At 40.8% G+C, this 25,054-nt stretch overlaps 2 protein-coding genes across 3 annotated transcripts in view; one reads left to right on the forward strand and one right to left on the reverse strand.

Moving 5' to 3' along the window:
- Positions 1 to 226: 226 nt before the first annotated feature.
- PPP2R3C (protein phosphatase 2 regulatory subunit B''gamma) lies at positions 227 to 22,908 on the forward strand. Of its 2 annotated transcripts, XM_060272951.1 has the most exons (12): positions 227 to 3,158; positions 10,288 to 10,392; positions 10,499 to 10,611; positions 12,178 to 12,275; positions 12,383 to 12,453; positions 13,303 to 13,435; positions 14,265 to 14,320; positions 14,410 to 14,485; positions 16,705 to 16,841; positions 17,918 to 18,055; positions 19,701 to 19,760; positions 21,546 to 22,908. In XM_060272951.1, exons 1-12 carry the CDS (start codon positions 3,066 to 3,068, stop codon positions 21,732 to 21,734), a joined length of 1,269 nt encoding a protein of 422 aa, XP_060128934.1. In that variant the 5' UTR covers positions 227 to 3,065; the 3' UTR covers positions 21,735 to 22,908. The 2 variants fall into 2 exon arrangements, with proteins under 2 accessions (XP_060128934.1, XP_060128932.1); XM_060272949.1 differs by lacking the exons at positions 10,288 to 10,392; positions 10,499 to 10,611; positions 12,178 to 12,275; ... (6 more) ...; positions 19,701 to 19,760; positions 21,546 to 22,908 and adding exons at positions 5,725 to 6,508; positions 7,679 to 8,554 and having other exon boundaries at positions 227 to 1,228; positions 3,031 to 3,158.
- Positions 17,787 to 25,054, reverse strand: part of SRP54 (signal recognition particle 54) — a 41,498-nt gene continuing 34,230 nt past the window's right edge. The window contains exon 17 of the mRNA XM_060272941.1: positions 17,787 to 24,782. Coding sequence (XP_060128924.1) covers positions 24,573 to 24,782 — 210 coding nt within the window. The 3' untranslated portion in view covers positions 17,787 to 24,572. The remainder of the gene's footprint in view (positions 24,783 to 25,054) is intronic.

A 25,054-nucleotide genomic window follows, 5' to 3' on the forward strand; every position in this document is an offset into this window, starting at 1 on the left:
AAGACAGCATCTTGCTTCGTAGTCATTCTAGACCAGGGTATTTTTTGGACTACAATTCCCATCATCCCTGACCACTGCTCCTGCTAGCTAAGGATGATGGGAGTTGTAGTCCAAAAACAGTTTGCTACATGGGCATAGCCAAGAATACTTAACTAACTGACCAGTTGTGTCGGTTTTGCTCCCCCCCCACAAAAGTCCTGCCCCCCCCCACAAATCTCCCCCCCCATCCCCCGGCAACAAAAATCCTGGCTATGCGCTTGGCTGGATACCCAAGTTTAGGAAACACTATTGTAGACCAAGCAGTTTTTTGTTTCAATTATTATGCAACACTGTCATTGGGTCTGCGTTTACAATCCATAGTTCAAGTTAAAATTCCTGTTCAATCCACAGGCATGTGTGGAGGAAACAAGCCTACTCTTATCATGATGATTTTTAATGCATAGAATAAATTAGGCCATAATAATTATCTGTTGCAGTTCATTATTTTTTTTGCTTTAATGTCTTATTGTTTTGGACCCAGTATTACATATTGGGAATTAAGATTGTGACAGGACGTCATTGATGGGGGCTTGACTCCATCTTCAAATCCAACATGGTTCTAGAGTAGCTCTTAGATAGCTGCTACTGTATTATGTGACATTGATAAATAACTGCAGTTACGTATGACACCCATACTGTCATCACTTTCCCCCCCAATGATGAGGAATTAAAGTGGCGAGCCTTCAGGCCACATCTGACATACAAAGCTTTCTGTGGTCCACCAGCCCTATGCCAAAATCAGGCAACAAAACTGGGTGCCTTTTCTCTTCCTACTATCTACTTCTTTCCTTTCAAAGGCATCTTTTCTCATTCTGTTGTGGTGCCATTGCTAAAATGTCTTAACACTGAGAAAACAAGATGGGAAGGAATCCTGAGCCTTGCTCCTCTGTTGATTGGCTGAAGGGTGGGGTGTATGTCTGAATGTGTTTGCCTGCCTCTCTGAGGATGCGGTCTGTATGCACAGTGAGTGTGTGTGCATACACATATTGTCTGAGGCAGTATGCTGGGAATCACAAGTGGGAGAGTACTATTGCCTCTTGTTCTGCTTGTAGGCTTCCTATAGACTTCTGATTGGCCACTGTGAGAAGAGGATGAGATAGGTCTTTTGACAGATCCAGCATGACTATTCTTGCGTTCTTAGTGAGTGTGCATTTTGCAATGCCCGTCACTGTCACATAGCTCTCAGAAGGTCAGTCAACCCTTTGGGCAGTCCTCTGGCCAAAAAAGGTTAGGTACCCCTGTTACAAGAATTTGTATTGTCTTTCTTTACCAAAAGTAGTTGCTTACCCCATTACATTGTCTTGGGCCCTATGTCTAGACTAGCCCACTAGGCTGTGTGGGATATACTCTTTGGATCAGAATGGAAAGCCTTTCAGAGGACTGTTTGGGTGAAGGGAAAGTACTTTCCTAGTCCATCTCAATTTGGTAGATCCAGTGAATGGCACCCACACTTGATATTTCCTTCCATGTAATGGCTTTGAAAGCCTTTGATTACATGGCCATTAGGGATTGTCACAATTGAGTGCTTTCCTATTCTGTAATTACTTATTTATTTTAGATAATTTATTGTATCATATACTGTATTGTAATTTTTTTAAACTGATCTACAAAAAAAATGCATTTTTGCTGTTTCCTAAAATAGAAGGTAGAATCATAAAATTTACCGTTGACCGAATGGGTCATGTAGTCCAATCCCCTGCAATGCATGGTAGACAAGGCTAGGATTTTACTTTTATTTCTAAAAAGTTTTGCCCTGCCTTTGAGGCCCCCAAGGCAGATTGTCAATTTGCGAGCACCTCAAAAAGTCTGGGTGCCATTTTTTGCGTCTGGGTAACACTCAGGGTTTACTGAAATGTATGTGCTTTGAAGCCTCAAAGTATATGTTAAGGATAGACAATATGTTAAGGAGTTTAACAATAAAGAGTAGACTATTTTGAAAACTGAAGTACAGTACCAGTATTTTTATTGTAAATACCAAATTAAACATGTATTAACAATTTCTTCTAAAAATGTGATATTAACAATGTGTCACTTATGTGAATTGTGTATTAGTTCATGCTTATCAAAATAATAAATAAAGTGTTGCCACACACACACACACCCCATGGTGACTAGACATTCTGTTTTGGCGCCCACAACCCAGGTCCCAGAAGCCATTTGGCTCCTATCTTTTCTATCCCAGTTTCTAACACTGATTCGTTGTGCTATCTCAGCTCACTTTTAAGAGGCTAGAAAAGGCCTTCAGTGTTCCTCTCCCTGTGAGGAGGGGCTGTGAGGATTGCATTTCTCAATGTTAAATGGCTAAGAGAGGTTGCTACTAAAATGCATAAAATATTATGCAAGATTGATACTTGAATTCTAAAATAGACGAGGGACTGAACTACATGTGGACACAATTTATAGAAAACCCCATTTATAAATTGCTCTGAGAGGAGGAAAATATCTCTGAGAGGAAATTCTTAACTTCCCCTTCCACAGGCTAAACCACTCACCATGACATTTTTTTTCTACCTGTAGAGTTGCAAACATATGTGTGTCTCAAAGCATCCAACAGACTTCTGTTACAAGTACATAGAAATAATATGTTGTTCTGCCCTAAAACCTGCAACCCTTCTCAATCTGTTGTGATGTAGTAGAACATTCTAACAGCTCTGGGAAAGAGCTCAACAATAGCTTTTTAATAATTACTAAAGCTTATATGGACAAAGTGAAAAGACACTCTGGGGGGCAAAGCTTTGATGGGAATTGCTGTATGCTCTTAGCAGGAAGTGATTTTGCAGCCAACGTTGCTTTGGAGACTGAGAGAATATTGGGCAGAGAAGCCAGAGTGTGTGTTTGTGTGTGTGTTTCAAACAGGTATGTGAGATTTGACAAATCATTTGGCTGTAAGTCTCTGGCATAATTATACAAAAGCAGAAATAAATATTTTGTACTGTATATGGAAGTACCTTTTGCTATAAAATGTAATGCATCCCATATTACATTAACTAGCTAAAAGGAGTGATCAAGAGCTGAAGGATGAAGAGATGGAGCTGTTTACAAAATACTACCTGGAATGGAAAGGAGGGAGGAAAACTGCCAGTACATCCTATATGAGCATACCACGATTTTATTATAGGGTAAGTATAATTTTCAGTGCTTATTTGCTCTCCAGTTTAAAAGGGGGAAAGTGTTACCCTTTGTTTTGTGGAATCAATTTACTAGTTTCATATTACCAAAGGGAATTAAGCACACACATTAATTGGTTCCTTTCACTACAAAATCCATTGACATAAATAGCCTAGAATGATAACCAAGGAGAGGGATCCTTTTCTATTTTGTTTTGCACAAAAGTCTTGTTTAAAACAGATTTCCATAACTAAGATTTTCTGTGGTTGACTCATAGATTCTATTCCAAATAATTAATTCTTACACACACACATACACTCCACTTCCATCTGAGTAATCTCAGAGCAGTTTGCAAAATAATAATAAAATAAGTAAGGTAAAATAATATTAAAACATGAAACCACTGTAAAATTCTATTTGCTGTAGCCAGCAATGTGTCCTATTCAAAGGTGGACATTAGTAATCATCAAATGCCTAGGTAAGTTTATAGGTCTCAAGCAGGTATCAAAAGCTCATCAGAGTCAGTGCCTGCCTTATTTCAAAGGGGATCAAGTTCAATAGAGCGGGCACCACTACAGAAACGGAACCCCCTCTGATTGATGCATATCATGGCTTAACTAACAGCAGTACCACCAGGAGAGCTCCCACCCCACCCCCAGTGGTATTGGCAAACAAGCAGGTATACATGGCAACCAGTGTTCTTTTAGCTATCCAGATCCATTCTGAATAATACTGCATTCTTAGTAGGCAGAGATAATGCATTACAGTTTTTGTCTATGTATACCGTGTCTGGATGGGGGGGGGGTACGAATCCTCTACTACTTGTCCAAGTGAATTTGCTGATGAGTGCAGCCTCTTCTTACAGGTTTGTGGTGTCATACAGTGTAAAGAGGGCCTGTTAAAAGTTTCACCAGTAAGCTTTAACCATTTTGCATTATGTGTTCAACAGGGTGGATTGATTAAAATACACGATTTAAAATGGCCTTTTAAATCAGTGTGATTTAAATAAGCAATAAAATGCCACTTTAAATCATTAATTTAAATCGTTTCCCACCAATACTACTTCAGATATTTCCAGAATAAATGTGCAATTATGACCACTATATGTTAATGTTCAACCAAATAGAATATTATTTACACTGCCGTGCCATTATTATAATCAGACCTTTTGTCACTGTATATGTTTTGCATGCTATTTTTTTTCTTACCGAAAGAGGGAACATAGAATTGTAGGAAGCGATCTCGAGGGATCTAGTCCAACCCCCCACAATGCGGGAATATCAACTAAAGCATCCATGACACATGACCATCCAACATCTGCATAAAAATGTCCAGTGACGGAGAGTCCACCTGCTGAGAAGGAAGTCCAATTGAGTTTCTCTGCTGCTCACTCACAGGGAAATACTGTAGGTGTAGGATTGTAACCTGGCACTGTTGATGAGGTAGGCTGTAGCATCAGATCTCCATCCCCAGTGCTGAGGATCCCCCTGTGACATCAGATCCATGCTACGGTCCCAGGAACATCCAGAGTCCATAAGCTTGCAGCTTAACTATAGAGCTAGGATTATTTAAGAGAAACTTAGTATTTACAGTAGTTTATTATTATTATTATTATTATCATCATCATCATCATTATTATCATTATTATCATCTTTATCTTTATACCCCAGCTTTTTCCTTGATGGGACTCAAAGTAGCTTCCAGATAAAATTAAGAACCATTGAAAACAGAAAAAGCAATCATTAAAAGCAATTAAACATTGATAGAATTAAAGCTATACACACATATAAAATGGGATTCAGGGTGGCTTCCAGGTAAAATTAAGAACCATTAAAAACAGAAGAAACAATCATTAGAAACAATTAAACATTGATATAATAAATATTGATATAATTTAACATATATAAAATCTATTAAAACCATGCCAATAATTACAATAAAAACAGCATGGTATCAACCCTTTCATTAAAAGTCAGTTCCCAAAAGCCTATTGGAACAAGCAATTCTTCACCTGTCGGCAGAAGGACAACGGGGAGGGAGCACAAGTGTATTTCAAAGATTGCAGTGTTGCTCTGTTGTGCAAATGTCTGCACCTCTTTTTCTTCAATTGAATGCTGTTGAAATCTGTTCAGACAGATTGGTACGCTGGAAGCATCTGCCCTGTGTGGCAGGGTCTTGTCTCATATTACATTTTTGGACAGTTTGTCCTGTGGTTTCTTGTCTCATGCTTCTTGGTACATCAAGTGTGGGGAAAGAAGTCTACCTTGGTGTAGGGGGAAACCCTGTTCTTGTATTTGAGGAAGACTGAGAGATTTGTTACCCCAGATTCTTGGGTTTTGTAAAACCCTGTCCAAAGCATTCATGTGCTAAGCATTCTCTTGGGGATTCTGCCCTCTGCTCATTGCATCTAACATGGCAAGTACTTGGGAGATTCCTCTTCTCCTCTGCTGTCCCTTCTTTTGGAAGTGACTTTACAGCACAGAGCTGTTTGAGACCTGCAGGCACAGACACACAGTGCAGATCTCTGCCCTGACACTGGACTCAGTCTGCAGAGACCACTTTGCCTTTTTTCTCCAGGAACCATTCCCAACTGTTATGGAGGGAGAACTGCAAGGCAAATCCAAATCATCTGGTCGGGCCCCTCGTGGCCCCACCTGGACAGATGAGGAGACCAGAGTCCTATTGGGTCACTGGAATACCTTGCTGGTCCAGCGCCGGGTTCAGAACATGCCCACCAACAGTGATTTGTATGCTGTCCTAGCCAAGAAGATGGCTGAGGAGGGATTTCTACGCACGCGAATCCAATGCAACAACCGGATCAGAGATCTTCGCAAAGCATATCGCAAGGCAAAGGATGCTATGGGCAAGGCAGGGGCCACGCCAGATCGCTGTCGCTTCTTTAGGGAGCTGGATGAGATCTGTGGAGGAGAAACAGAAACTGTCCCCTCTTCAGTGAGTCAAGCTATGAGACTCCAGCCCTCCACTACCACAGTTCAACCAGGGCCTTCCTGGCAACCTATACCAGGAATTTCCTGGAAGGTGGAAGAGGACTCTGAGATGGAAGCAACCTTTGAAGGACTCAGTGATGTCACGCAGCCCCTCCAGGAGGTGCTGAAGATTAAGGTGGAATCTGAACTTGAAGAGGTTGGTTCCTTTCAGCTGCCCCTGCAGCCTGTTTCTTCATCTTCCTCCAGCACAGTGGCAACTGCATCTGCCTTGGAGGAAGAACTACCATCCACTTTCCAAGAACCGGACACTCTAATGCCTGCCAGGTCAGCTTCTGCTCAGGCTCCACAGCTATTGCCAACCAGTTGCAATTCAGAACAGAGGTTAAAAGGAGTCCAGGATAAAGTACTCATAGGTGAGTCTTTTTAATCATTTGTCCAAATTTCTCTCTGAAGGAATACCCACTGCTGTAATTAAGCTTCTATTTCTCTTTGCTTCAGGCTTTTAATCTAACAATGCATGGAAAGAGAGGAGGGTTCATCATGTTACTATATTTGGTGGTGGCTAGAGTTGTCTTTGAAATTCCTCCCCAGCCCTTCCACATACAGTGGTACCTCGACTTACGAAGATGATCTGTTCCGCGGCGCTCTTCGTAAGTCGAAGTCTTCGGTTGTTGAAGCACACGGCAACAAGGCTTCCAGGTTTGCTGACTTCGGAAGTTGAAACCTTTGGAAGTCGAGTCATTCGGATGTCGAGGTACCACTGTAGTTAATTTCACTTCCATAGTAAAGTGTCCTCAAATTGGTCATGTCCTTAACCTAATTTCTGCTGACAGTCCCACGGTTTTGCTGGATGAAGCTTCTGCTTCTCTTTCTAAAGGAATCCTTTACCCATGGATTGAAGAATGCGGTTACAAAATTTACCTGCACACTGGACCTTTGTTTCAACTGTCACTGAAACTATTTTGGCTTGCAAACATGAAATTGTAGCGGGATATTCTGTTGCCATCAATCAACCTATTGTTGTTGTTACCAGAGAAGGGATCCCAATTACAGTGGTACCTCGACTTACGAATGCTTCAACTTTCAAAGGTTTCAACTTACGAAGTCGACAACCCCGGAAGTCTTTTCGCTGTGCGCGCGTTCTACACCTGCGCAGAAGCGGCGCGTGCGGTCCGCACATGCGCAAAATCGTGCTTTGCGCATGCGCAGAACAGGCACTTCGACATCCGAAGACCTCGACTTACAAAGAGCGCCGCGGAACAGATCGCCTTCGTAAGTCGAGGTACCACTGCACAAAGATTGGCTAGACATATTACCAATGACATTACCACTAAAAGCATTCCTTTTTCTGACATCTTATTTGCTAACCATAAATATAAATTATCTTGCTAACATACCCAGTTGGAGGTAGCGACATGATAGCAGTAAGTTCCCTCTCCTTGAACTCCTTCCCTCCTAATTTCTGTTTTGTTTACAATAACTGTGTTCATGTACTCTTACTCCTCCTTATTAATGCTTCTTCATTTTTTGGAGATACATTAATCATTTGTGTGTGTGTTTGTTTTCTTTCCCCAAAAAAACAGGGAGACCAACAGGTGACCCAGAGGCAGCACTCATGCCACCAGTGCCAGCCATGGACAGGCTGACACAGATGAGGGCTAGAAGACGGCGGGCCAGGGAGGAAACCATAGACCGCCTGCTGGAGGAGATAAGAGCTGGAAGGGAGGCCATGGACACAACATTCCGACTGTTCCTTGAACAGCAACGCTCATTTCAGAACAGCCTCATCCGGGAGATGCGACTGGCAAGACGAGAACAGCGTCAGGCTGCTGAAGCTGAGCTCCGGGCTCGCCAGGAAGAGTGGCAACAGCAGAGGACTCAACGGATCCTGGACACAAACAGAACTGATGCTGAGATAGTTCGATTACGCCAAGAGCTCAATCTCCTTAGACACAATTTTACAGATTTCTTTTCAGCAGCAAGATCATTCCCCACAGAAACCTCTCCTGTGCCTGCCCAGGGGGAGAGTCCTGGCCCTTCTCTATCACTCCGGGAGGGCTGCACGCCCAGAGCAACTGAAGTGCAAGCGTCTCTTCCAGGCCCATGGGTGCTCGGGGTGCCTTCAAGGGGGAGGAGAGGGAGACCAAGGAGACGTGGTGGTGCTACCAGGAAGCAGGTCCACAGAGAGTAATCACCACGTGACTAAGCTAGTGCTTTTGATGGGCTGCTCATGGAATTGGTGCTATTCATTCTGTCTACCTCTTTTATTTCTGCACTGACTGTCAACCTCTTTGGTTTCTTCAACTTTTTAAAATGTACTTGAATACACTCAGTGTTACGGCTTGCATTGCTTTTTGTCTTTATGTAGCAATGGTCATTTTTATTGTATGCTTTCCAGTGATTCTGTAATTTTATTCTTTTCCTTCAGTTTCTGCAATAAATTCTTTATCCACAGTAAATTTTGTCATATACTTTAATGTCAGGTGACGGTGCACATAAATCTGATAGATGGGCCTTACAAATGTAAGTGGAGGTTTGAATCTGGTTTGCAGTTAGGCTCAGATTATTGATGGGAAGGGGTGAATGTGCACATTCAGCTACACACAAGGCATTCTACAATTCATTTAAATTTGCCCGGTTATTTGAATTGTGCAGTAGCAAATACATAGTATTCTTGATCAAAAATCTTCATAAATACGACCAGCTTTTTATTACTACATAAATCCAAAGATCCCTGCAGTTAGATTACTGCAATGCATTATACATGGGGCTGCCTCTGAAGACGGTTTGGAAACCTCAGCTAGTACAGAATTCAATGGCCAGGTTGCTCACCGGGGCCGGAAGTGCTGAGCATATAAAACCAATTCTGACCTGACTGCCAATTAGTTTCCAGGTCCAGTGTAAAATGCTGGTTTTGACCTATAAAGCCTTAAATGGCTCAGGACTGCAATGCCTCATTTCAACCAACCCAGATGCTGCAATCTTAATCTTAGGCCCTTTTTTGTGGACCCCTGCATGAGAAGTCTCAAGGATGACTTCCTGTTTGTGGAATGCTGTTCCTAGGGAAGCTCACCTGGTGCCATTTGTATATCTTTAGGCACCAGGCAAAAACATTCCTCTATAACCAGGTCTTTGGTCTTTAATTATCCTTGGCCCCCTCTGACTCGGTATGCTGCAGCAACTCTGCCAGAGGGAGGTCCATCTCCTACTGTATAATGAGTACAACAAGGTGGGATAAAAATTGAGAGTTCTTAACATTAAGTGACTTCCATACTGTATTTTCAAAGGTGCAGGGGCGACGGGCTTCTGAACAGTGGTTGCCCTGCCCTTGTCAAATCAGATTGACTAACTGGGGCTCCTTAGAATAATCTTCCCTGATCTGATGACCTCCCAGTGTAGTTGGTCTACAACTTCTATCAGCCTCAGCCAGCATGGACCAGTGATCTGACTCCGAATAAGGCTGTTTCTTACAATCTTACGTAGCAGAACTGTGCCTTTTCTTACTGTGGTTTCTTCAGCAGATGGTGGAATGGGAAGGAGACACACACATGACCTTCCAGCAAGAGAAGATCCTCCTTTCATTGTTGTCTCTTAGCCACTGCCTGCTACAAGCTGCATTGGTTATGGAGTGGAGATGGGCTAGTTCAGGAAATTTACCCTGTCCATTTTGATACATCTACTTGTCAAAAGATGAGAAAACAAACCTACAAATAAAGTGACTTCATGCAATAATTCCTGTAGCACGGATGTAATTAGTTTTGAGCTATACATTGTAGTTTTGAGTTTTCAAAAGGATGTGAAAAGGACTGGTTATATTTTGCAGGCTTGCTTCATTTTGTTGTGGTGGGACCTTGCATATTGTTGTCAAGCTTTAATAGATTTTTAAGATTTTTAACTTGTAGAAGCATGTGTTTATATAAAAGCTATATTAGGCACATATTAGACTTGGGAGTTTGAATTCACTATTGCTATGCCAACATGCAGACAATCTAAAAATAGTTGGGACAGCTGACATACACATCAATCTACTGTTTTTCTTTGCCACCTTTGTATATTGAAGAAAAGTTGACTAATTTATGTTGTGACCACGAACCATGTTTGCATGCAATTTTTACTGTAATTGCCCAGTTTGGGTTCTGGTCAATAGAGTCGTACCACACTACAAATAACAGCCATTTCTTTCTTTCTTTAGCTGCCAGCAGAAGATGAAATTTTATTACAGAAACTAAGAGAAGAATCCAGAGCAGTCTTTTTGCAGAGAAAAAGCAGAGAACTACTAGATAACGAAGAACTGCAAGTAAGGAAAAAAAATGAAAATGTGTTTCTAATCTCAGGTAAACAATTCTTGATCATTTTATCTTGCAATAGTTCCCTAACTTTTTGCCTCCACCCCCTTTTTTAAGAATTTGTGGTTTCTGCTGGACAAACATCAGACATCACCCATGATGGGAGATGAAGCAATGATCAACTATGAAAGCTTCCTGAAAGTTGGTGAGAAAGCTGGATCCAAGTGCAAGTAAGGCACCTATATTTTCAGGGCTTGCGCTAGTCTGCCCTTAGCTTAGAGTTCTGGACTGTCTTGGTCAACATTCAAATTGCAGGTTGTTATGACTTAATTTTTATTTCTCCCTATGTGGGCTTCTTTAAATTTGTAGGCAGCTCTTTAGAAGAGCTGTTAGAACATATGGGAACTTAAGAAGCTGCCTTATACCAAGCTCATTGGTCCATCTAGCTAAGTATTGTCTACACTGACTGGCAGCGACTCTCCAGGATTTCAGAGAGGGTTCTTTCCTCATGGCCTACAGACCAATTCAGCTATGGGGAGCAGTGATAAGAGCCGGGGGTGGCAGTGGCTGATGACTAGTGAGCCTGATAGTAGAAATCTGTGGACTGGACCAGTGCAACTGTACTGCTGATACTGGTGGTGGTGGGCAAATAGTACCTCAGGAATGAGTTCAGCCTTTCTACATCTCTGATTGCTCATATTCTACCTCACGGTAAAATTCACATAGTTCTGCAAGGATATATTGTTGGCTGTCAGAAGGAAGTTCTGATAAAAATATCATTTGAACACAGCTGCAAAGTGGTTGGAGGGGAAGTACCATTATAGGTAACAAAATAAGTTTGTTTGTTTTTGCTGTGACCTTGTACACAGTAGGGCAGCAGAGTGCTTTTATGTTTTTGACAGAAGCATCCTGATAGTGACTATAGGACAGCAGTCCTTGGCATATTCATGGCTTCTTACCAGAACTGAGGTGAAAGCTCAAGCTGGTCAAATATCAAGCAGATGACGTGAGAGAGGTGTCAAAGAGGATACATTTTGCCAAGACTTATTATAATATTTCTTCAGGATATAGCACCTTCTGAGGGGCTCTAACAATGTGGGTGTTCAACCCATAACCTCAAACCCAATTTGATGGTGGTTTTCATTACTTCCAAGTGCAGCAGTGGTAATTGCAAACCCAACCACATGGAAAGCCATATCTGTGGAATAGCTTCATGCTTGGTTCAGTAGATTTTTCACCACACTGTTGTTGTTTTTACCCATAGTTGTTTGCATGGTGAACATTTCTGGAACTGTGTGGGAAGTTGCTTTCCATAAGGATCTGCCTTCTGTTTCTAGGTGTGAATCAGGCCTAACTTTTTGCGGGGGGAGGGATGCTGCTGAGCTTGGTTGCTCCAAGTTCATGTACTGTAATTCATGTACTGGAACTTATGTCAGATTAACATTCAAACTAGGATGTGGCTCTGAGACATTGCTTAGGCTTTTGGTTAATTATTACTATTTAGATCAGGAACGAAAAGCAGTAATGAATTGCACCAACTAGGTTTTTTCCAGAACTGCTGTTCAGTGTAGGTGGAATCTGTGAGCTTCTTAAGTGGCTTGGTTTCCAATTGTCTCCCATGCTTCCATGATACACCCTTTCTTGCTCAGTCAAGGTACTCTCCCTTCCAAAGACCCACACCCACACATACATCAGAGTCCCACAACATAATTATCAGGAAAATGAAACTGACAACCTATGGAAGACTTACAGTGGCTCTGCAGAGCTTCAAAATTGTTGTTTTTTATATTTCACAGGCAGTTCTTCACAGCTAAAGTCTTTGCTAAGTTGCTTCACAACGATCCGTATGGAAGGATATCTATCATGCAGTTTTTCAATTATGTGATGAGGAAAGGTGGGTCTTTTTCTGTTTTGAATGTATTGTCATATTTTGTTTCACTTTGCCCTTGGCTTTCTTTGCCTCAAAACAGATTCTGTCATGTACCTGTATCTGTTTTACAGTGTGGCTATACCAAACGAGAATAGGTCTCAGTTTATACGATGTTGCTGGACAAGGTTACCTCAGGGAATCGGTAAGTGATGCATGTTCAACATGTCGCCTGGCATAAACTGAAGTGCTTTCTCGTGTCTTGAATTGAGGAAATTTATTTGGTAATCAGGTGTTTACATACAGTTATGTATGCAAACTAGAATATTTCAGGTAAGCAATATTCTCCTTTAGTTGTTTCTTGGAGAGAGTGCAGTAGTCTGTTTCTACTTAATGCAGTTGGCATACTAAGTACCTGATGTTCAATGAGTCTTTCTGATGTTCCGTTCCAAAGAATCACAGCTCAAGGGTTATCTTAACTGCTCTGTACTAGATAGGAGAATATTACTTGACAAAGCTTTGGTAACTAACCTGCATCTTGCATTGTGTTATGTTTGTGGCAGTGAAGCCTCTCAGCATTCACAAGCATCAGGAAGGAAGGGTATGTGGCATGAAGGGTGGCTAGAGAGTGGGGTTCTTCTGGAGTGTTCACTAGGGTTTGCTTGTTGCATCCTTACACCATCTGTAGGAAGCAGCTGGAGACAAATGGTCCGTTCCAGACCACTGTAAAGTACAGGATAAGCGTGAACAGCTGCAGCTCAAGTCATGGTGACACCTATACCTAGGGCTGCCATACGTCTAGAATTTCCCAGATATACGGGATTCGCCAGTCGGAAGTGTTGATTTTTTGGTGAATTTCTTGAAAAGCAGCTCAAAAACTTCATTTTTAAAAAATTAGATTTTGCAATAGCAATAATAATAATAATGATAATAATAATAATAATAAAGCTCTACAACTCTGCAAAAAAAAGCATTTGTTTCCAGATTTTCACTTTTTGAAATATGGCAACCCTACCTATACCGTAATCAGATATGTTCTTGTTTCATTTCCCAGGATTTAGAAAATTATATTCTGGAACTAATCCCCACATTACCACAGTTGGATGGTTTAGAGAAATCATTTTACTCATTCTATGTCTGCACCGCAGTCAGGAAATTCTTCTTCTTTTTAGATCCTCTCCGAACAGGTATGGTCAATTTGCTTTTTCTTTCTTTCGTGATAATTAGATTTTAGTTCTACCTTCGTTCTACTATCATTGGCCAGGTTTGGATGTCTATCTCCTCTCATTTACTGGACCTGTTGGTCTCTGAAGGAACTGCAGACCAGGAGCAGTGAAAGCAGAGCAGGGACCAGGACCCTGGGCAGGCAGGCAGGCAACACCTGCTGCCCAGCTAGGTGTGCTGGGGCAGTTCTATAAAGCCTGGCTGCCCTGGGGGAAAGACCAGACTCTGCTTGTAGCTGCAGTTGCTTGTAGCTGCATCCATCTCCACCCCACCCCCCAACCTGCTGGACGTACTGAAGTTAGGTATTTTTCACTATGTACATCCAGAGGAGCAGAATGATCCCCCATCCTATATTTCAGTAAAACTGGGGCATATCTTGACCTAAAAGGCAGCATATGAATGATGTTTTAGCAAGGCAAAGGGAAATTGACAAAAAATACAAGAGAATACAATACATGAACAGATTACTTTTTCTTTCTTATTAAAAGTATATATTCATCTGAAATAATACTTACTTGGTCAATTAGTAAAATTATTAAATGTAATTCTCTCCGTGTTGGCTGTTCTAGACTATATTAAGTGCTAATGTTTTATTTAAAATTGTTTAAAAATATTTGTTTTTCTCATAATTTTGATTGACTTAAAGGTTTCCAAACATTAAAACAGTTTCCTTTCATTCAATCCCCTTTGTCATGCTAAGTGGAAACTTTCTTGATGAAGCCCCTGAATATCCAAGTCATTAAGTAATAAGTAATTGTGAGGGGGTTAATTTGTTTTTGTTTTTTCTTCCAGGGAAGATAAAAATACAAGATATTTTAGCCTGCAGTTTCCTTGATGACCTTTTAGAGGTAGAGATTTATATTTATATTTACATTTCCTGTTGTGTTTCCTCATTATACTTGCTGAATGCTCACTCAATATTTTCATATTCATTCAGTTACGGGATGAAGACCTTTCTAAAGAAAGTCAAGAAACCAATTGGTTTTCTGCTCCTTCTGCATTGAGGGTTTATGGTATGTACAATAATTTGCATCATATTGTCGCATCCTCACAAAGCAGCATTTCCCGCAAACATTTTTTATATTCTTTTTTTCCCTTTTCTTTTGTTCTGGCTGTAATTTTACATGGTACAAATAAAAGCCCTTTTGCCATACCAGTTTGGAATTGCAGCTAGGTATCATGACACTGTAGTTTGTATATGCACTTCTTCCATGAGAGCATGTCATAAGGGCAGAGATCTAGGAGGCAAGGTGGCGATTGCCATGGAGCTCCTGAGGACTGCCAGCACCAACTGCGCTGCCTGGCTGGTCCCCGTGCTGCCAACAACACTGTGATTGGGGGGGACTAGGGGTGCCCAACACAACAACCAGGAAGCCACACGGAACCCGCCCCCCATGGCCTCAACCCCGCCAGGACCGGGAGCACCCCATTGGTGGCCCAGTGGAACTCCGAGGCCCAGAGGCCTCCGAGGCCGAACAGAAAACAAAAAGCAAAAAGGAGCCCCCTGCCAGCCGGACACCAGCTTGCCGCCGCCACCACCAAGAGAAAGAGGTAGGAGAGTACCGGGAAGGCCAGGGAGGCCTCAAAGAATCGTGCAGCCTAGCCAAGGCCTGACCCTGAGCCTACCACACCGTCAGCTAGCGTGAAAAGAGCAGGCTGGGGCCTAGGGGGGGGGGTACCGTGTGCCAGAGACCATCCCAGGAAACAACAAACACATCCCAGGCCCTCCGAAGAAGAAGAATTCTATTAATTTATATATATTTTTAGGGGTTTTTTTTAAAAAAAGTTTGGGTGGTGTTTTTTTTAAGAACTGTATTGGCCTGAACCATATAAGGCCACTCCCTGGGAATCCCAAGGAGTCCCTAGTGCAGGATGACACCGCTTTTATGAATTATTGGATTGCCTGCAGTGATCTTAGTAGTTTTTATTAACTATTTAGTATAATTAAGTATTTAGCATATATTTATTCCTGTCTCATATAAACCAGGGGTGGGAAACATAACTAGTGCTTCATGGATGTACTGTTCTATGCTGCCACCGAAGAAAGAAAGCTTGACTCATGGGCCTTACATATACAGTGTGACCTCGAATTACAAGCTACTTGACATCCGACGTTTTCGACTTGCGAGCGAAAAAAGTGGCCGCGCGCTTACGATTTTTTCGACATCCGAACGGAAAACCCGTTCACGGCTAGATGCGGTTTCCTCGACTTACGAATTTTTGGATGCGGTTTCCTCACCTTACGAATTTTTCCGTTTCCAATGCATTCCTATGGGAAACCGCTTTTCCTATGGGAAACTCAACTTACAAAGTTTTCGACCTACGAGTGTGCAATCGGAACGGATTAAATTCATAAGTAGAGGTACCACTAAAGTTTAAGTTACTTAAAATCTTGTTCGAATTCATCATTACAACTTTTTAATTCAGCCCTCACTTCTACAGCTCTTAGTCCACAGTCTTTGCTCTTAGCACACCTCAGATTTCAAAACAGGAATTCCTCTAGTTTCTAAAGGCAGCATTTCTCTAGTTGTGGCATGGTGGGTTACGCTGCCCTCTTGTGGTCCTAGGCAGGATATGCATGTCTTTGTCCATTAACTGGCACTCCGCATCTCTAGTCTTTTGACTACACAACAACAGATTGACACAACTACAGCTGCCACATAATACACCCATTCTGCATTTGTAAGAACTTGGTCGTTTAGTGTGGCAGCACCTACACTGTGGAACTCCTTGCCTATTGAGATCAAGCAGGCACCTTCACAGTACTCGCACAAAAGGGAGGCGCCAGCAGGCTTAGGGGAAACCAAAGGTTTGCAGAAGTACAGAAAACCTATAAGAGGGTCTTAAAACAGCCTATTCAGAACTACACATGTTTAGTGGCCATATAATGTTCAGTGTTGAGGGGATGGGGGAATGGTGCATCCTGGAAAAGGAATGGCTGCCTGCCTGAAACCCTGCATAGAAGCACTCCATTCTGCAACATTTTGTTGAGGTCGCACTTGTAAATATTAAGTACTGTCACTACAAGATGGCATAGCTTTATACGACCCCACTACCAACCATCTTCATTAGCTTTAAGACAAAAACCCTGCCAATCTGTGCAGTAGAAATCAAGAGGTTTTCTTACTACAAATCTAAAAAGTTGTAGCATGTTTGTTCACAAATCCTTTGTTATGAAGTGGCACAAGAAATTGTTACTGCATTTCCCCCCCTTCTCCCCCCCCCTTTGCAGGACAGTACTTAAATCTTGACAAAGACCACAATGGGATGCTTAGCAAGGAGGAGCTATCTCGATATGGAACAGGGACTCTGACCAACGTATTTTTGGACCGTGTCTTCCAAGAGTGTCTGACCTATGATGGAGAAATGGTACTTTTCTTATAGATGCATGATAGAAGAAATCTCTTGCAATTCTTGTAAAGGCAAGGTTGTGGTGTTTGTGATTTTGTTTTGTTTTTTAAGTTGGAACTCCTCCACTTTTTGAAGCCTATAACATTATTTACATGCTAACAAAATAGAAGGCAAAATTCTCATGTGAGTGGCAGCTAAAAACCCACACACTGCAAATTCATAACTCAGCAGCTAGCTGAATAAGAAATATTGTGATAGGGAGGACAGTGGGCTCTTATTTACCTCCTATTGCCAAAAGCAAGAACAGCAAGCAACTTATAAATTGAAACTAACAAACAGCCTTGGAACCACAAACATACAGCCACTAATATAGAATTCACATTTATAAGACCTTGCCCTCCTTGTCAATCAGCAAAATAGCCATTGTCTACCTCCCTAAGTTAAAAATACAATTAAGTTATTGTTTAGAAAGCTGCTGCTGAGTTTTGAATAAAATTGCTCATTTTGGGGGGAGATAATTCTTACAAGTACATGCAGAACTGGAATCAGGTAGCTGAATTGGTGGTAAAAATAGAACAACGGGAAAACATAGCTTTTGCTTCCGTACACAGTTTACAACAGGAGACCTGTGTTGTCAAGATATGCTGCAGCATGTTACTTCTAGTAAAACGTATAGAATTTAGGACACTAGGCTGTATGATGCATTTCAACCAATGATTGACCAGCAAATTATTAACTGGCTAAATATTATTTAATTGCCTAGCACATGAATTCATTTTTAGTTGAACTAGAACAATGGTTGGCCATTAGACTGTGATAGGCTGTTGTTCAAATGTTCATGGTTCGTTTAGTTCAGACTAAGGAACAACCTCACATGTAGTGCTGATAGAAATCTATGGGTATGTTGCCTATCCAATAAAAAAGCATGTATTTTCTGCACACCCTTTTTTTTCTCAGCAGCCATTTTCTGAGTCATGCTGTCTTTCAATGAAAACTAACTGCTCCCCTACAAGGAAATAGCCACCAATTATGTTCTGCTTGCAAAATCAATTTAGAAAGTGGACTATAATAAACATGATTGCATCTGCTTTTAGGACTATAAGACGTACCTGGACTTTGTACTTGCATTAGAAAACAGAAAGGAACCTGCAGCTCTGCAGTATATTTTCAAGCTGCTTGATATAGAGAACAAAGGATACCTGAATGTCTTTTCCCTTAATTATTTCTTTAGGGTAAGTCCCTTTTTGTAGAGGTAGGTCATTTTTTTGTACATGTGTTGTTACAGCCTTTGTGCCTCTACCTAGAGATCAGCAGGCAATTGCTTTAAACTACCAGTGTTTGAGGTGAGGTTTTTGTCAACTTTAAAGAAATATATAAATGTTTAAAACTTCACATTAAGAAAGGGAAATAATTCAGAATGGCTTTTCAGAGCACATCTTACATAAAGAAAATACACCACTGTGATTTTAATTAAATACCAGGTTTTGCCTTTTCCGTACAACTCTTATTTTTAAGGTAATAGTCTTTGATGACCTCTAATGGCTAACTTCTATGGGATGTTAATATATTCTGTCTACCAGTAATAATGGATAAGCTGTGGTTCCTATATAATCAGAGGGCAGCTTTCATACAATAGCCTGCATGTTTTAGCAGGCTCTTTCTAAACTTACATTTTCTCATTGACTGGAACTCACTCAGATGATCCTGTTATAAAAAAAACTCATTTATGAACTAACCGTGACTACAGTATACTATTTCCAGCAAATAAGTACTTAGAGGATCACTGAATCAGCAGTCTCACAGATGTGCTGATACTAATATTAAGTCTTAGGATGTTACACCACAAGAGATACAATTTTAGCTTCCACATGATCTAGTAGAAATGTTTGTTAAATTTAAATCCCCTTCTCCTTTTTACAGGTGCTAAAATGGCTTTCAGGTTTAATCCCTTTTTTTAGGGCATGTCCTTTTGTGAATTTTGAAGATAAAATAGCGACTCCACTGTCATCCCACAGAAGTATATATTTCATTCAGATTAAAGCAATGAGAGCAATTCAGTCTTGTTTGTAAAAGCTAACCCCCTTAATATTGATCACCTTCAATTCTGTGCCTACTCAACCAAAGTATTTTGCTGCTAATGACTCAGGAGTAGGATAATTCAACTAAAGGTTTAGAGAAAGAAAATCTGGAACACTTTCAAAGCTTTTACAATAAATGCTCTGCAGGTTTAAAATACATCCAGAGCTGTGTTCTTTTAGCAGCATGAAACAGATTAATTCTTCTATAACAAACATCAATTGGCCCTTCATCTTTCAATTATTTCTTCTTCCTGTATACACTTTATAGTTAGTCTCAAAGTTTGAGGCTAAAAGCCTATTTTAACAATGAGGCCTGCTGCTTGCTTCAGTTCTAATACTTTTCTTCAAAGTGGGCTAGAAGTTGGGAATTGTTGCACATAGATTGAACAGATGGTCAGTGCTTTCTGCTTTGATAGATCTGCAGAGAAAAGGACAGATTTCAGTCCCTGCCTACACTTCAGGCAAGGGGAATGAACACAGGCAGGATACCTCTCCAAACAGATGATAAAGGACAAGATTCTTAGCTCAGTGGAAGCATACACTTTGAATGTTTAAGATCTCTGGTTCAATCCCAGCATCTCCCATCAAAGCATATTTGGTAGCAGGAACTGAACAAGACCTCTACTTGAGACTCTGGAATACTTCTACCATTCTGGGGAGACAGGGCTAAATTATATGTATGAATTAACACATAGTTGTTACTTATTTATGTAACATAGCTTATTTACTCTCTTGGATTTGAAAACATGCTGTCTTGTTTTCTGAACGTATGTTACACCTCTTTGTGCTGTTGCCATAGGCTATTCAAGAACAGATGAAAATTCATGGGCAAGAACCAGTTTCTTTTCAAGATGTCAAGGTTAGATTTCTGATCAAAATTTATTTGTATGCAGTAGTCTGAGAAAGACCTGACTTTCTGAAATGAGAGAGAGTATATGTTTATATGTACTAGGGGCAGTATTGTGGTAGAATGTTGATTTCATAGTTAATGTCTTAATAGTATTGAATGGTACAATATATTTTTGAACATTTTTGGAAAAAAACAGTAATATTCTATTTATCTAGCCTATAGGCAAACAGAACCTTCAGGGAGATAATTCTGCAGTATAAAGTAACAGGCCTAGAAGGCCTCTTGCCTAAAAAAATGTGAACAGGCAAATATTTCACATATTATCCATGTAATGTTAATTGGGTTTTTTTTTAAGGATACTTTAATTTTGCTACTTTGATTTCTGAATCCATCTTGAAAGTTGAATGGGAGAACTGATAGATGCTTGGACACATGCCTCATTCTCATCACCTAATGAATAAGGCTATAAATAGCAGCACAAGTGGAGGAAGCGATAGCTGGTGCCCCCAAAACTCATAGCAGTCACTAAGGGGTAAAACCTCTGCATGTAGCTGTTTAACCAGAACTCTTTGGTCATGCCACCATAGACCCTTTTGCTACTTGCAGGCAAATGACTTGCCACCTTGGACAGTTTAAAGCAGCATGCACTTGGTGGCTGTGTTGTGTGTGTTACATTGTGTCAGTTGGAAAACATGAATTGATTTATGAGGCAAGCTTTTTACTGCAAGTAGGTAAGGAAGTCTTATCATGGCGTCAACAAAAATTACCTGTCCTATGCGAGACCCACTGTTGAAAAAGATCCAACACTTGGGAGACAGCTGTCACATGGAGCAATTAAATGTAGCTGTACATCTGCCCTTATGTTAGTGCAGGGGTCGGCAAACTAAGGTCCGTGGGCCGGATGCAGCCCACCAGGCTCGCTAATCTGGCCTGCGAACCTTGTTGACCCTGCTGCCCACTCGGTCAGTCCCTGCGCTAAACCAACACGGCACAGTCCGCATGGGGACTGACTTCCACGACGTGGACGCCAATCCAACGATGGAAGCTCCTGCAGCCAATCCGAAGCTGTGGACACCTCTGGGCAACGCCCCTTACTTCCCGCTTAGGTGGCTGCGTATGGTCAAGAGCCGAGTGGGAGGAAGCGGTGGTGGTGGAGAGGCTGCCTCCGCCGCCCAGGCCAGCGGCTTGGGCTCTGCACCCCTGGCTGAGGCAGACGATGACGCTGCTGAAGACAAGGCAGTGGGAGGGGTCCTTTCAGGAATGGTGGGGGTGCTTTTGGAAGGGGGGTGCTTTCAGGAGAGGGTGGGTCCAGCCCCTCACAAGGTCTGAGGGACAGTGGATCGGCCCCCTCCTGAAAAGGTTTGCTGACCCCTGGTTTAGTGTATACAGATTCTAAATTTAATCTAGGTCACTGCCATCCCCTCCAAAATGCATTTACAGGAGCTGATGACCACTGCTCCTTATGCTGGCTGCTAAGACAAAACAGGTGTCATCCGCTCAGTAATTTACTCAGACAATGTGGGAGCAGCACTGCAATAAAAAACTTTACTAGAGGAATTAACTGTGACTGTATTTTGAAAGCAAGTATAAACACATCCTTCGTATATTGTTCAGTTTACATTCCTTTTCAGCCAGGATGTGCTTTAACCAGCACGAGGGGAAAGTGAAATAGTTACATAATTATTTTGAAATAAAAATAATAAATAAAAATAAGTCCTGGTACTGGTACGCAAACATTTTTATCCTATTTGACTTCCATTAAAGAAACTGTTAATTTTTGGTTGCTTTTTCTAGGATGAAATATTTGACATGGTGAAGCCCAAGGATCCTTACAAAATCTCTCTTCAGGACTTAATCAACAGTAGTCAAGGCGACACTGTCACTAGCATTTTAATTGATCTTAATGGCTTCTGGACCTATGAGAACAGAGAGGTTCTTGTAGCAACTGACAATGACAACACAACAGATCTTGATGATACATGATTTAACTGGAATAGTCTGTATCCATGGAGATCTGCCCAACTGATACAGTGACCATTTAAAGCTGAATAATGTATTCATTACCCAAATAAATGAAGCTTCCATGTAGCTCCAGATGGGCAAGTTTTGTATAAGGCTTGTGAGATGGATCTTCTCTGTAGCAAAAAAGGAAAAGAGTACTGCTGTTTGTTGAAAATGTAATTAAACGTTTACAGACGTTTCTGGTAGATTAAGTTTATTGAAATTATTCCTAAACCTACAAGCCACCTTCCAGTTTAGACAAATTATACCTGTTGGTATAATTTGGTCTTGAATGCTCTTTTTGGTTTTGTACTGGGTGCATTGGCATTGCAAAAACAAATCATGTGCAAGAAAGAAACAAATCTCTGGGTCATTTATATCTGAAATATCAGATATGTAGAACTGTAGTTACAAATGTGCAGCTCAATTCTTTAAAAACTACTATGGAAGTAAATACCTGGTCAAATGGATAATAGTGAAACCTCCCTCTAAAACATCACAAACCTTGATCTGTTATAACAAGCAGTTAGTGTAAATGCTCAATGATGGTGTTAATTGTTCTAAGTGTTGCAAGTGCACAAATACAGGGTTTCAAAAGTCATGGGTGTGTCTCAAAACATGTGACTATCCTGTCAAAACATACCTCTGATTTCTTAATTGCATGCAGCCCTCCAAGGCCTTATCCAGGCGTAACTTCTGTGGAACTCAATGGAACTTACTTCTAAGTAGACACAGGATTACAGGCTTAGTAGGGTGAATGTATAGGCTTACTAGAATCCCAGGACCTACTGCTGGGTATTTTAATGGCACCTGTTCCTGCTGCATTCATACAAAAGGTTTGCTAGTCCTATAATAACAACTCTGAACCCAACTGATTTAAAATTATATTAAATATAAAATTTAATGCATTTACAAGAAAAAGTACCCACTTTCATACCATTTGCATATACTGAAAGAAATAGTAAAGGTAAGGCACAATGACTAGAAGAACCTCATGACAATAAGCCCTTCCTATTATAAAAAGCAATAACATTTTTGGTGAGAAGTAATTATACAGCTGGGCACTCAAAAGGCTTAATAATTTACTGTGATGCCCTGAATAGATACTTAATATAGGCTTCACATAGTTTACAACTGGCATTTGGAATCTGAATGATTCTTAAATCAAAAAGAATGTTCCCTTTCAGATTTTTTTTTAAAAGAAGGTTGTGATGTGCCATTTAGTTAAAGCTGTTCTAACATTCTCAAGTTAAGAAGAGCTTCCTGTAAAAAAAAATAAAAATAGCGTGGCAGACAAGACTTAAAACACCCTTCCCACATGCCTGATAGCGACAGTGAAGGAAAGGGCATGATCCGTGAGGTGGTTCTATCTCTCTGCAGTTTTTCTGTGACACTTTTCCTATTTCCATACTACATGGATTTGTAGTCCAGTTTCTTCCTGACTCCTGGCTATTTTATACAGGTGCACAGCAAGCTTTTAAGAAAGTGACTCAAGACAGTGGAAGAAGCTGTGTAACAACAGCCCAAAAAGGTTTTGTTTGTTTTGCATGGTGTACTGCTTTCTGCATGCATCTCTCTGTGCCACATATCCACAGACATCTGGATCCTGTCCTATATCTGCAAAGTTTTGTGCTGCAGAATTTTGTGAGAATTAGTGTGGATTGTCCTCACAAAAAGGTTCATTATACAAGTTAAATTGTCAGTAGTCCTTAGTCAGGGTGCCGACAAGATCCTTTCTAGCTAGAAAACCCACCCCTGTTGACATGCAGTAGCAATTCTCAAACTTATTTTCAAATATTTTAAATATAAAAATCAAGTTCTGTCACTCAACAGTGTCTGTTTAACTCAGAATGAAAAAACACTGCAAGGGTATGCAAAATAATTAATTTAGCATACCTCACTACTTTTGTTTTTTACTACATCCAATATTTAGAGCCATCATTTTATCAGCACACCATCTCCTATCCAGACTATCTTAATATAGAATTCCTTCCCAACACACATAATAAAGTCAGAGATTACAATGTGAACTTACTCTGTATATTACTCTTGCTCTTCCAACTAAGCAATGAGAACATGTTTTAGAGACCCCTTAACAGGACAGTCCTTTATAAGATAGTTTTCAGACAAGTTCTTTTATACAGTTGTTTCTTTTAACAGGCATTAAACAAAGTCACCTTATTTTAAACTATATGACTGGACACACACACACACACACACACACACACACAATAGTGACAATAAATTAAACTAAGTCACAAAGATGCCTTGTGAATTAGTTGCCATTAGTCTAAACTTGCACCTAGGTTTCAATAAGTAACATTATAAATGCAAAATGACCTTAAAACCAAAAAAGCACAGTGATCAGTCCACAACTGTCAACAAGGCACCAGATGTTCAGGAAAGACATTTCACTTGTTCTGCATAGATAGATCACAGGACCAGTTATTTGCATTTCATAATCTAATAGGTTAAGCAAAATGTCTTAGCCTTTATTAGACAGATGTTGGCTGAAGAGACATTAATATCTCCGACCATACTTTGAAATAAGTTACATTCCACTGAACATGCATAACAGAGCCTACAAACATTTGACAATTAAGAAACGGTGTGATAGCCAGTGTCACACAAGCCGACTTCTGCTCAAGCAGCAGGGCTTCTCCTGCCTCTCTTCCCCACTACAGCCATTCAAAGCAGATTTCAGGAGCGCAGAGGGGAGGGGAGGCTGGAGAAACCCTACTGCATGACCAGAAGTCCATTCCAGTGACAACCAGACACCGTTAGATGCCACCCAAAGAATTCTAATGCAACGTTCTCGTTCTAAGCAGACACTGGAGAAATATCTTGTTTGCTTTCCACAACAAGCGAATGATCTTCTGTTTCAAAGTTGAGATTTACAAATGTACTACAGGTTGTAGCCTCTGGCTGAGCTGTATGGACAGCAGTCCCCTCTTGACTCTGGTTCTGCTGCTCTTGAAACCTCCTTTCTGCTTCTTCTGACATCTTATTCTCTTCCTCCTCTTCCTCTTCCTAAGAAAACAAACCTCACATGTTGTAAAAACCACCAGGACTCCATTAATTCATATATTCTGAGCATATTAATGTGTGCCAAAATCATTTATCGCTGTCACGTTGCTACTACTGCAGCACATTACTATTGCAAAACTCTTAAGTACCCATCCAACAGGAAAGGTCAACTTAACATTAGAAAACATTAAGCCAACCTGCATGCTTCTCAACAAAAAGAATGGCAATATTGTTTTGAAAAAAAGGTTCATTTTCTACAGATCAGCATTAAATAT

The sequence above is a fragment of the Zootoca vivipara genome, chromosome 1, assembly GCF_963506605.1.
Source record: "Zootoca vivipara chromosome 1, rZooViv1.1, whole genome shotgun sequence".
Lineage (NCBI taxonomy): Eukaryota > Metazoa > Chordata > Lepidosauria > Squamata > Lacertidae > Zootoca > Zootoca vivipara.

Bases quoted from the DNA above. Each gene is read 5' to 3' on its own strand.
- PPP2R3C (XM_060272949.1), top strand. From the start codon at position 3,066: ATGGAGCTGTTTACAAAATACTACCTGGAATGGAAAGGAGGGAGGAAA. The intron at 3,159-5,724 runs GTAAGTATAATT...TTTTTTCTCCAG, and splicing joins TACCACGATTTTATTATAGG to GAACCATTCCCAACTGTTAT. The intron at 6,509-7,678 runs GTGAGTCTTTTT...CCAAAAAAACAG, and splicing joins CCAGGATAAAGTACTCATAG to GGAGACCAACAGGTGACCCA.